The following is a 13,123-nucleotide window of genomic DNA, read 5'->3' on the forward strand; positions in this document are numbered from 1 at the left end:
ACCACAAAAACATTGCATTAATATGAATTTTTATTGTTGTGCAGTACAAATTGAAACACATACACTCGATTTACTTCTCTTTCCTGTAAAATATGCTTGCTGCTGCAACTAGCAGTTTCTGATTCACGAATGATGTGTACTTATTCCCTAGGATATATTTTTTTTTTTTGTGCCAGCTCTGTTGGCATCAGGTCAAAACGGATCTTATGTCTTGTCTGCATTGGGCTATCAGATTCTTATTGCAAAGTAGGTTCCTGATAAACTGTCAGGAAAGATTTGGCCATCAATAGGCATTAGTGCTCAACACACATAACAAGTTGACAGTGAAAGAGGAGTATATGCAATATTTTGTGCTCATACGGCAAATATATGTTGAATTTCCTATACTAAATTTTCAATTTTCAAGACATTGCCAACATCCTGACAGACACTGAGGCTATACCAACACATATATTAAATTCTTCCAGGGAAGGTTTCAGGCACTGGTATTGTGTATGTTATTAAACTGTTAGAAAGGTCCCTGGGAAGGTTTTCGTCTAGCTCAGCACACACTCTTCCAAACAATCCCCAGACACCCACTTGAGTGAAACCCCTCCATGATCCGTTTCCAGGTGGCAGTTCCATACCTCCACCAGTCTGCGTACAGACTGGGAGAGTTCAATAGCATGGTTGCAAGCTTCCCTGTAACAGCTGTCACCAGGAACAGAGCATAGTCCTAGACACACTTCCTCTAGTAGTACATTGGCAGTCAGAGAGGATGCACCTTCACTGGCTAACTCATTTCATCTGTCCTTAAGTTACCAGCCCAAAGTAACACTTGGCCATCTATATCCACATTGGCAGTGCACTTAACAAGATGTTTCATTGAGCTTCTCTATGAGATGTTGTAAATAATTGCAAATTAATTGGGAGAGAGGTAAGAATGACTAATAGCATAAATGTATTTTGGTCTTTGTGCTACCAAATGATCACAAAAGCAGCTGCTAACGCCAGTTTCAACCAGTGTCACACTAAGTCAAATTCCAACCTTCCAGCTGAGATGCAAGCAGAGTTTCACATGTTTTCTGTGCTTTGGCGTGACTCAAGTTAGCTGCAATATGCAAAATACAGATTACGTTAAATTTTGCACAGGCATACCATTTAAAACCAGTGAAACCCTGATAAAAACAAGCCTTTATGATTTAAGGCACAGCCTGGTTACCCCTACTTATGAGAAGTTCCTATCTTGCCAACTTTGTTTTCTCTCAAAAATATTACATGTGCCTTGAAAACTACAACATTATATAAAGTATGCAAGTAAAATTGAACTGTAACTAGAATTGGCTTTTATTCATTTGAACCCTGTTTACCAGGTTGTGGGGTTGCTTTGTTTTGCTTAATTTTTATTTATCTGAAATGTCTCAATAAACAGCTGTGAGAAAAATCTTATCTGCTAAAAAATTTAAGTGAAGGGCTGAAAAAGTTGATGACTCACATCTGAAACCTCAAAAAATTGGAAACTGCAGCACAACCCAGCAAAGTTCAGCCTGTTACAGATTGAAATCACAAAGCCATAAATCATTCCAGCTGTGCTCAAAGATCTGGGTTCATCAAAAGTTTTTCAAACCTCAAATAAAATTCAGGTTTTGCATTTGCTAGGAAACCAAATCCAGGAGGAAACCCTTCTGGCTTCCTGTTCCATTACACCGTTTTAATCATTCTTTAATATTTACATATTCTTGCAGAATAGGCCATGGAGCCCAAGTTCCCTGTTGCTTCTAACAAGTCCTACTACTTCTATATCCACTACTGCTTAAACTAGCTGTTGTTCCTTTCTACATGTGCCTCTTGGCTAATGTTTCTACAAGGCAGGCAATGGAGCTCATTTCCATTCGCAAAGCATGAACGTAAAAAGAATGCTGTAGTGAACATCTCTTGGGTTTTGAAAGCCTTACAACAGTGCACCTAAAGGCCTGGAAATGCATGATTTTCAAGCTACTGCTTTCATTAAGAGTAGTCAAATGTCTCTATTACCTCTCAAACCACTGCTCCCAGGACATGTTTTGCACAACATCTTTGGGTAATGTGTCATTAGCGTTTTGCACATCTAACTTTAAGTGCTAAAGGTGATGATCCCTAGCAACTAAATTATAGAGATTTAGGGGCTGGGGGGTGGGGATGGGAGGAGGGAACAATAACAACTTGGTTTTAAATTTTCTCTTTTTCATTTTGCTAGAATCATCTGAAAAAAATATTTCTCCTTGTCAGTTTTACCCAATTTACAACACGCTTTTTCCTGTATCTGATATAGGAACTCCAAGGAGTCACAAAGCACTTCTGCTTTCCTTACGGAAAGAAACTAAAGCTGCTAAAAACTGCTTTCATAAATAGAAAGAAGCTGATCCTCAGAAACAGTAACTCCCATTTCAACTACAACTAAATGCATTTCAGTCTTCAATAACTCTAAGACACCAGGAAAATCTTCAACTTTTTAATGATATAGGATTAGAAAGGGTTAGGAAAGCCAAACCCCATCTGGAGTTGAATCCAGTGAGGGAATTAAAAGGCAACAGGACGGACTTCTACAGGTATATCAGCAGCAAAGGCAGACTGGGGAAATGCTAAACGGGACAGAAGACCTGGTGACAAAGGGCACAGAGAAGGCGGAGGTACTCAATGCCTTCTTTGTCTTGATTCTTACTGGTTAGCCTTCAGAATTGCAGGCTCCTAAGACCTGTGGGAAAGCATGGAGAAATGAAGACACACTAAGTAGCGAAGGATTAATTAGGGGTACATTTAAACAAACTAGACAAAAACACTTCCATGAGACCTGCATGGGACACCTCAGTCCTTCTGTGGTCCTGTGAAATACATGATTTATCCTCAGTAAAGTTTTGTTTGAATGAGGGTAATAACTTGCTCTTGATGTCCTTTTCTCAGTTTGGAAGATTTCAATAAACTAGGCAGAGATTAACACCTGAATTTGAATTACACTGAATGCGAGATGGAGACTACGCAATGCTTTCAGCTTTTGGCAGCCTTTCTATCTTTTTAGCATCTGTTGGGACTCTGTGTGGGCAGACTTCTTGGCAATACAGGGACTAAATAATGCATAAACATTAACATTTTCTTGCTAAGCTTGAATTTTGCTGTGTTTTTAAAAAGTATATGCACAAATTGGTTTTAAACAAACATAACTGTCATATACATATGGCTATATGCTCTATGTGCAACACAAAATTGAGAGATTAAAAAATTAAATCCAGAAAGCAATTATTTCCTGCTTTGAACAGTTATTTCTTTATATTTCCATTTAGATTCTGAGAACTTGAGATAGATTTGAACTCAAGGCTCTCAGATACTAGGGAGTATTTAATTTTTCATGTTAAGCTAATTCTGGTCAATTGGTAGCTCCAAGTCTTAGAAGTAAATTCTAATAGTTTCTGGCAATTTTTTTTTTTTGTATGTCAATAAAAATTAAGATACATTAGGGGAAAATTTGTGAGCATGTGCTTATGAATATGAAATTAAGTGGAATAATTTTATTCTAGCTCATAGCTTTGCAAATCATTAACTTTTCGGTCTTAATACCGTTTAAAACAAACTTCACCTATAAAATCCTATGAAATAAGGTTTACTGGAAATATTGAAGGTTTTTAAAGTTTGTGTCTTAAGTCATTGTGACATTCTGTTGGTGTATTTGAACAGCACTGTTTCTGAATCTACAAAAATACTTTCCAGGCTGTCTTCATTTGCACCTGCTTACAGATATTTGAAGCCTTTATGTTGTGGGATTTCAAGGTCATTGTCTAATGCAACATATATAAGAGGATCAAAATATAACCAGTCCAAGGATCCAATATAAACCTCTGAGGAATATATTCCTGAAACACAATGTCCAGCACTTAACATTGACAGTGTACAAAACAGTCATGGTTTAAACAGTTTGAGTAACAAGCCTTGGAAGCTTTACATTTGAAGGTAAATGTTAACCATCAGGCAGAAGTATGATGAGGAGGATGATGAAAAGATGATGATAAAACCTAACAGTCCTGGATCTGCTCATGGCAGACATTGCTTCTTCCTACACTGACAGCTGACAGCAAGATCCCAGAGAAAGCGCCTGTGGTATGGTAAGAAACCATCTCCCATATCTCCCAAGGTGGGCAAAAAGGACAAGATCAAAGCTATTCAGCTTAATTTGCAGAGAGCCAGACAACTGAAATAAATCAGATGATCCGGCCTCTTCAGTGAAGCCTCCATAGGAATGGCTCCTGCCAAGGCTGCATCTTCCCAGAAATCTTCCTTACTAAAAGCAGGCATAAAAGAAGCACAGAGCAAGTTGTGTGCTGAAGTGCCAGATAGTCAAGATTTCTCTTCCAGTGCCTGCATCAATAGATAGAGAACGCAACTCTATCAGCATGAATGTAGATGAGTACAGTCCTCAGTGTATAGAGAGGCAGACTGACCCAAGGAGTGGGTGTATACCCCCCTGCACCCCTGAGTGCATTTGTCTATTCTAAAGGAAAAACATAAGAGAGAGAAAACGCAATTTGGGAATAGTGTCAGGAATGAAGTCTGGCAAAGAGGTCAGTTACAGAAGGCTGAATGAAAAATCAATTAAACCATTTCTTCAATATTAAAAGGAAACATGAACTGTACAGTGCTCAAGAGATTTAAGGAGTCCATGGAAAATACCACTGGGATTATCCTGTCAAATATCAGATGCAGCCTTGGGTATTTTACTTAGCAGAAAGTGTCTTAACAGGGCTTATATGCCAGATATCAGAAGTTGAGGAAACAGCTGTGAGCCAAGAGGTTGCAGCTGATTAAGACACTGGATTTCAGTATGCAAGAATGGCAAGAAATGGATTAAAATATAAATTAACAACTTGGTGCCAGAAGCTTTGAAGTGAAATATCAGATTAATGGAGGATGAAAAATCAGAACGGGAAAGAAAAAAAGAGTAAGGCTTTTGACTTCTATGTAGCACCTACATCAATCAATGTGACATGTCAACTAACCAAGAGTTTTATTGCCACAAAGGCAATAATAAGATCCAATAGGTTAATTACTTGACTTCAACAAAGCACCAAGAAGGTCAATGCACTTGGCAGTACTTTCTCATAAAATGAAGGAAAACAAGATGACATGCCTAATTTCTTTCCTGTCTAAGGGATTGTGTGTGGATATTGAAAGTTAAGCCTGATCAGCACAGGTCTGGCAGCTTGTTACAAACTAGCTGTCTTAGCTGGAGTTACTCCGACATAAAGATCATCTTTCACAAATGTTCGACACTGGATATTATGTCAGAAAGAAGTATGCAGAAAGAGAAAAATTCCTATAAAAAATGCAGATTCCTTATTAACTGGAAAATGTATTCTGGGAAAGAAGGAAAAAAATCAGACAGGGAAATTGTATTCTTAAGTGAGCTCAGCAGGGGTAAGAGTACTTAGGCAAATGAATTCAGTGTTAATGAAGGCAAATTTAACAAGCTCTGGTTCTTTGATTATTTTGCCTTATGCATGAAGACAAATTCAGAATCCTCAGAGGACTTGTCTATAAGAAAATATAAGGTGATTTTATATTTTAGTATTGCTAATTAGTTCATCCACACACACAAATTAAGAGGCCATTAACCTGCTTGCCGGTAACATACAAGACAGTGAAAGAGGTAAGAAGTTGTAGTCCTACATACTAGGGGGTTAATAACACTCAGTCTTATCATTCCCATTCAATCTGTGTAGTAGATGAGTGTGTAAACTAGGAGTGGCTCTTTCTTTAAGGTTTAAAGGAAGCTACACAGATTTGTCAAAAAAAAAGAAAACCCAACATATTCCAAAACACAAGTACTTCTCAGTCGTGCTCTACAAATGAAAGAGGTGCTGGTAAAAGAGCCAGTTTACTATAGTTTGGCATACAGGAATCCTCAACATGCTGCTGGTTGCTCATAGTAGTGAACAGATTGGCAAAAAAAAAAAAACCAACTTTTTTTTTTTTGTAGTAGCCAAGAGCATACTACAACCAGAAGCATCCACAATCATACTACTAAAGGGTTTTTGCTGTCTTTGCTCCTTCAGCTAAACATCAGCTCCACTTGAGATTCCAAAAGCAGTTCAGGGAGACACTATGATCCCTGCTCATGAGCAAGATTTAGAGGATTCCCATTGCACTGGATGAAATAGGACTCCACATCTTTAAGAGAAACACAGCAAAGAGCTGCAGACAAGCCTTGCCCTGAGCATCTTTGTTAGTATCTCAGCTAGTTCTAAACTGATACCTTGCTGTTTGAATGATTTTCGTTGGTTTTTACTTTAAACTTAACAATATCTGTTTATTCTCGACTTGAACAGTTGTTACTCCATACATCCTTTAAAAGCAGCTCACACATCTGGCAACGAGGGCAGTGCTGGGTACATTCTTTTTTGTTTGTTTGTCTTGGGATTTAGTTTGGTTTTTATTTTATCACACTGAAGAAAGATGGACTCAATGAGCTATAACATGCGTTTAACCACCTGTATGCTCTCCCCCTCATATGTGTGTTGCAAGAGTTAGCTTTTCTTCAGTTAAATGTTATGTCAGTAGACATCAGAAGCGTGGAAGAAAGGCCCATTTTTCATCATTCCCAAATAGTTTATTCAAATGGATTAATATTCCCACATTTTTTACCCTATTACAGAAAAAGTCACAGACATTCTCCTACTATTAGAAGTCTGGGAAGAAATCTCCTGTTATATATTCCATCTTTGCTATGCCTATGAAGAATATATTCTCAGTTATTTGTGGTTTTCCATTTTCCACTACTATGAACATTCTTATTAACCTTTGCGCTGACATCATCTCCTAAAAAGTCTACGGAGAACAACCGGCTCATTTGAAAAGTTTACACAGAGTCATATAGGCCAAGAAGCCTGTCTTGATTATCCAGTTTGACTTCCTACAGAGCATACATCAGAGCACTACACCCACAATTTTTGAATAAGCAACCACATTTTTTTAAAAGACCATTCAGCTTTGATTTAAAGTATATAGACAACAGGAGTTTTGGACAGAAGAATCGCAAACTGTAGCCAAGGACACAAACTGGGCCAGATACATGGAAAATTTTAGCCTAAAAGAGATGGAGAAGTCCTGTCCTACTTGAACTGAAAGCTGCAATCATTCTTAAAAACAAGAAAGTCTTTCCTAACTGTTTATCTTGCTCCCTTAGCAAGGCAATCTAAAAGATAAAACAGCCCACTCTGCATGTGCCTAATCAACTTTTAGCACTGTTTTCATGTTTCACAACTTGTCAAAATGTAAACAGCTAATGATTTTAAAAAAAAAAAGTTAATTAACTGTCGCATTAATAAGTCCTATGATGTTAAAAAGACAAAAAATTACAGGTTGATTAAATAAAATCCTTAAGAATAGAACTGAATAGACCCTTGTTCTCTGTGAGAGTGTGGGTGGCATGGCTATTTACAAACAGAGATAAAAATCGGTGAACAGCAATTTGGACTTCCATGCCTCAACTTGTTCAGGGAGCTTCTGATTTGACTAAAATACATTAAATCAATAGCACAATGGGGAAAACGAGAGAAGCGCAATCAGTGAGATGTTCACAAATATTCTACCCAACATTATTAGCAAAGTTTTATTCAACGTAATCTGCTTCAAGAGTCACTAGTTATGAAAGTCTACTGAATTTAGATGCCTTCTTCCTCAGTGCCTGGCAGAAGAAAATAAATGCTTACTACCACAGTGCTTTGAGAGCATGCAAATATTCTTTTGTGGGGCAACCATGCTTAAAAATTACCATCAGTATGACTAAGGCACAGCACTTCTAGTGTTCCTTAATTCAGAGGGTGGTAAATTGACATTTTCAATGAGTAAGCAGAAATCAGCCATGACTCTGTAATAAGTTCTGCATAGCCAAAGGTGATGGTTACAGAGACTATTTCAGTTTCTTTCTTTCTTTTTAAATAGTTGCAAACATAAAAATGACTGAACTACAGATGAACAGAATCCGTGAAGACCCATAAAGCTTTTTACCTATAAAAGAAGAGAGGTGGATGCAGCTTGCTTAGGGCCTATAGTATGGAAAAAACACGTATCATCTTTATCCTCAAGTGACCATACCCTTTACTGAAGTTCCACAATATTGAGCTAATTAAAGCTCAGACCTTAAATTAGAGTAAAAGAAAACTTATGCCCTTTATGATTTGAAATTAATAGGACTTCAATTGCTATCATCTGCAACACTGTTTTTCAGGTTGGCTTTAACTATCATCGTGTAACTGCATGTGCTTTAGTAATATAAGGAATTCAACCATTTATCTTGAATTTTTTTTTTTTTAAATGGAACAAGGACAAGTCCACCTGACGAAGTAATGATCTGCAAAATTTCAAATATTATCAGATATAAAGAAAATGGTAGACCAGTGCTAAAACTACATTTTTAAAATTGACTGTAGTACAAGCTTTTAGTTTAGTAGACTAGCAATTATTCTAGCAAACAGTTCTGCTTAAGTTGGTATGCATCCTTCATTTATCTCATTCTTACCACTATTCTTTCTACTGTAAACAGTAGCTTCAAACTAATCAAGTAACTCCCCCCAAGACCCCACTGAAAAGACTTTACAGCACTCTCTTCCAAAACCAGTCAGTAATCCACACCAGTGTTTTGTGACACACTCACAGGTCAACATTTTCAAAAGAAATAATGAAACTTTCAATCCTGGAGAGCTAACTTTTTGATCCTGCAAAGACGTTTTTGGAGAATGAGTTTTAGGACTAAACAAGACATTATTCAGACATGGGATGTTGACTGATGCACTTCACTGACACTATTATCTGGAAACAGAAATTCATCTCCTACACAGTAATACAACGAACATTGAAAACTGCCGTAATGTTACCTCTTCATCCCTTTAACTGCTCATCTTTCACTCCAATGTAAGAAGCTTAAAAAATAAACCCTATTTTAGGATCAAAGAGCATGAGGCAGAGGTCCTTTCTAAAGCAGAGCTTTGTATCATCTCTTCTCCTTTTCTTCTGCCCTCCCTTCCCACTACTTGCTGCCTCATCGCAGCAGACAGAAAACAGAGCAACACATCTGAGAGCTTAAGACTTGAAGCAGGTGAAGCTTCTACTGGAGTGTGATCCAAGAGTTCAAAGAAAGGAAAGAGCTCAAGCTCCCAAAGTTATTACTCCTCCCTCTCCTCCTTCCTTACAGCAGCACAGAAATAAACCGGGAGAAGCATATTTCTGCTTCACTCTCTGACTGAATGACTGGAACTCCCAATGTAACACCAATTATCTTGGCCTTTCCTCAGGAAGCCTGAAACTTCCAGGTGGGCAGGGAAGCAGTGTAAGCTGATGCTCCTTGTGTAGAAGGGCTCCATGCGCATTGTTGGGCATCTCCACAGCCCATGCAGCAGTCATTGTGGAACCATGTGTTTCACCTCTCAGAAATGAAGTGGTGCTAGCTGGTCATACAAATATAGTAGGAATATTTTAGAAAAAGAAACCAAACAAACAGGCCTGACCAAGGGGAAAAAAACAACAAAAAACCTCAGTAAAAACAGCAATAAAACCACCTCAACAGAGTTACCCCTGGATGAACTGTATCATATGTTATGGCAGTCAGGGACCAAGAAGTTTAAAAACAAAACAAAATACAAAAAGTTGGCAAAAGCTATAGGCAAGTCTTCAATACTTCCTCATGTTTTATCAAAGTATGAGTTAAACCTGCTTCTTTCAGTGAAACGGCATAACTAGCAAATCAAGACAGAATCTGGTCTGACTGACGAATAAAGGTTTTGTTTTTTAAGTAAATTCAACTACAGCACACTTCAAGAGTTAACAATGTTAAAGAGAGGAAGGAGCTCTGAGGTTAAGGGCAGCATCACAAGGATAACAGACTTTAAATAGGAAAAGAAAAATGTTAAGGCTGACATTGGGAAAACATTTATTATCATGAGGATGATTAGATAATGGAATAATTTCCCAAAGGAAGTTGTTGAGTCAACCACTAGAGGCATTCAAAGCAAACCTAGATAAAAACATCAGGCGATTGATCTGGAGGGCAGCCCTGCACTAATGACCCAAGAGGCTCTTTCCAACTCGTTGAGGATTCTCCTCTTGTGAACAGGAATTCTGAACTTTCTATAGCAACACATGAACAAAAAGTAAATGCAAAACATTGCACAAAAATAGCAAAGCCACTTAACTAAGCCTTTTCAATTTACAGGTTTTCTCCTCCATAGTACCAATAATTGTGTCTATATATGCATTCATTGCTTCTAAAAAAACTCCTACCACACATTGATCAGCACACTACACTACAAAGATAAGTAAAGCTATGAAATAAAGCTATAGGAGCTATAAAACTTGCCTTATGAAATACAATGGACATCATGAAGAAATCCAGCAAGAAATTTTCTGAAATGTCTCTGTAGTCAAATCGGAAGAAGATTACAGTAAAGCTCAAAGTAACAAATTGATTAATAGGATTACAGAATGAGGAGCGGAGGAGTTTCATCCCAGCAACTGTTATCAGGATAATATCACAGCTGTAAGAAAGGCAGAAAGAAAAACCTAATCAAGTCAAAGTCATAAACCATTAAATTATTAAGCTCTTAAATACAAATATCAGATATATTTTTGACTGCCATGTGTATCTAAATCTACACATCTTTTTGATTTGATATTAATCCTAAGTTCTTTTAATAATTACATTTATTTTACCCATGTGCAACTTCATGTTTTTCCTTTCTAATTTTCACACACTTGTAATCTGAAATGAAGAAATAACTGTACTGAAAAGAGTAGCATTGACTCTTAAAAGCCAAGAATCTAGAAAGAATATTTTTATACAGCTCTTAAAATAAAATTTCAGAAATCTCCATTTGGGAAATATTTTGGCACTCCCATTAATACATCACTGTAATTTGGAAAAAGTATCTTGAACTCCAGTTTTTTTATTACTAGAAATTTCACTTGATGGCAAAATTTATAACTATTCTCCTGATTTCATTACACACAATGCCAATTTTCTGCATAGGAACACCAATAGACATTAAGTGCTTGAAATCCTTACCACTGTTCTTGATCACAAGGTCAACTATATACAGTAATTCCTTCATCAGATTAAAAGAAACTGTGTTGCATCTATGTTGTAAAATGCATACAGTCTGCATTTCACTCTCCTTTACTATAGAGTTCAGAGAGTGAATTTAAGATGAGAACTCTAAACAATAAGTGACAACACAGAAAATCAAGAAGTCAAATCTTCAAAAATTAAAGTGGTTGCTGCTGTATCTCCAAGAAGGTAATGTTCCTCTTTGAACTCTCCAGAAAACTACACAGTTTTCTGTGTAAGAAAATGCAATTAGATAAGAAGAAAAGATGAGAAGGAATGTGTTGGCACCCCTTGAATTTAAATAACCACTCCAGTCTCTGGGTATGTATCTGACCTCAGTAACTTGAGACTGTTCACATTTTTAAGTTTTGATTTTAAGAATCTTTATAGAATTAGAAAAATGGTCTTGCTTGGACAGCAATTTTGGTCTCTTGACAATAAAGCCCATTCCAGGAATTAGGTCCTAGAAAGATCTCAGACACACATTACTGATATTTAGTCACCTGATCAGAATGTAAATCCAACCTTGGATCCTCTTCCAGTGCAAATGGAGAATCAGGATGCAAGAAGCTGACTAAAGCTAGCCTACAGGAAACCCTCAGGATAGTGATTTGTTTGAAAATACTGCCCTGCCTTAACTCACCTTGACCTAAGATTGCAGGTGAGGATTCTTTTCTCCCCCCATTCCTTCCAGCACAGCTGAGTGCTTCTGATCATTCCTGCAGGGAACTGAGCAGGCTCTCTACTTTCAAAAGAGCGCTTGTTATGCTAGACTTCTGCAGCAGCCTACTGGTTAGACTACTTCCCTGGGAAGGAACTCAAATCCAGTCTGAAGGGATTCAGACCCACATCTCACTCTCCAAGTTACCCTCTACTCCCCCTTCCTTAGCTGAACCTGTGCCAAGAAAAGCTAAAGGGTTTTCGGCCAAAGTCAGAATATGAGTCTACATCTCCGTTGATAGGCACTCCCCTGAGATGCAACACAATACTGGGCTCCAGACCATGAACACTTGCATGGTTCTGTATTTTATCCAACAACCACTAAAAACTACAGGAACAGGGTCAGGAGCTGGGATTGGAACATATGATTCCCCACTCCTGTAAGAATTTCCTTATCACCAGAGCAGGAGGAATTAAAAGCAAAACTCCCATAGCTCTACTTTCCTGGTAAGTGCTTAACCGTTGACTCTTGTTAAATTAAATTGATAATGCCACCTTCTACATCAAGGTTTTTAAAAGGAAGGAAATCAAAGCAGTATTTGTGAACTCAATCCTGATCACATACTGGGGATGCCTTAAAACAGCTCTCAGCTCAAAACCTTTGGGTTTTTTGATCCTAATCTGAATAAGAGACAAGTGATTTATGCAAAAAGCTCTGGGCATGTTCAGGTTCATTAGGAGGCTTGAAACATCACTTCAGACTCAGGAGTATTTAGTGGTATTAGGTACCCTCAGGGTTTTCTGGCAGTTGAACAAGTATATTTGGATTGCAGTTTTGCACGTTGATGCCCAAGAACTGTACTGTACTGAAAAGACAACCCAAACTTAATAGACACATACAGTAAATTCCCATGAATTGAGAGCCAGGTGACTCCTCTTAAGTAAATTAAGCACATTCACTTTCTGGGAGATACATTGTTTTTCTGGTGCTGGTGAAAATACATAGGGACTTCAACACATTCTGAATGACTCAAAATAGGCCAGGTATTTTCAAAATGCATGGAAGGTTTTTCTCCATCCTGCGGTGAACCGGGAGAACACCTGCTGCCATGGCTGACACTTGACAGGCCAGAAAGCTCTAAACTTTAAAAGATTTTAAACTTTTTTTTAACTCTTAAAACTTTTTTTAAAGGTTTTTGTCATTCTAGCAGGGCTCATAAGTCTGTATGTTTTCAGGTTGGTTTTATTTTATGTGGCATTTATTCATTATTGTGGCATTTATCCATAACACAGATGCAACTTTATTTGAATGCAGGTCATTCTAAAGGATCACCAGGACATCACTGTTGGAATGAAATA

The 13,123-nt window shown here is 37.6% G+C and overlaps 1 protein-coding gene across 1 annotated transcript in view; it reads right to left on the bottom strand.

Moving 5' to 3' along the window:
* The window catches only part of PCNXL2 (pecanex-like 2 (Drosophila)), a 149,302-nt gene that overhangs the window by 54,947 nt on the left and 81,232 nt on the right, over positions 1-13,123 (bottom strand). Inside the window, exon 21 of the mRNA XM_010018549.1 lies at positions 10,358-10,535. Within this exon, the coding sequence (XP_010016851.1) occupies positions 10,358-10,535 (178 nt within the window). The remainder of the gene's footprint in view (positions 1-10,357; positions 10,536-13,123) is intronic.

The sequence above is a fragment of the Nestor notabilis genome, unplaced genomic scaffold (genome assembly GCF_000696875.1).
Source record: "Nestor notabilis isolate BGI_N333 unplaced genomic scaffold, ASM69687v1 scaffold6827, whole genome shotgun sequence".
NCBI classification, from domain to species: domain Eukaryota; kingdom Metazoa; phylum Chordata; class Aves; order Psittaciformes; family Psittacidae; genus Nestor; species Nestor notabilis.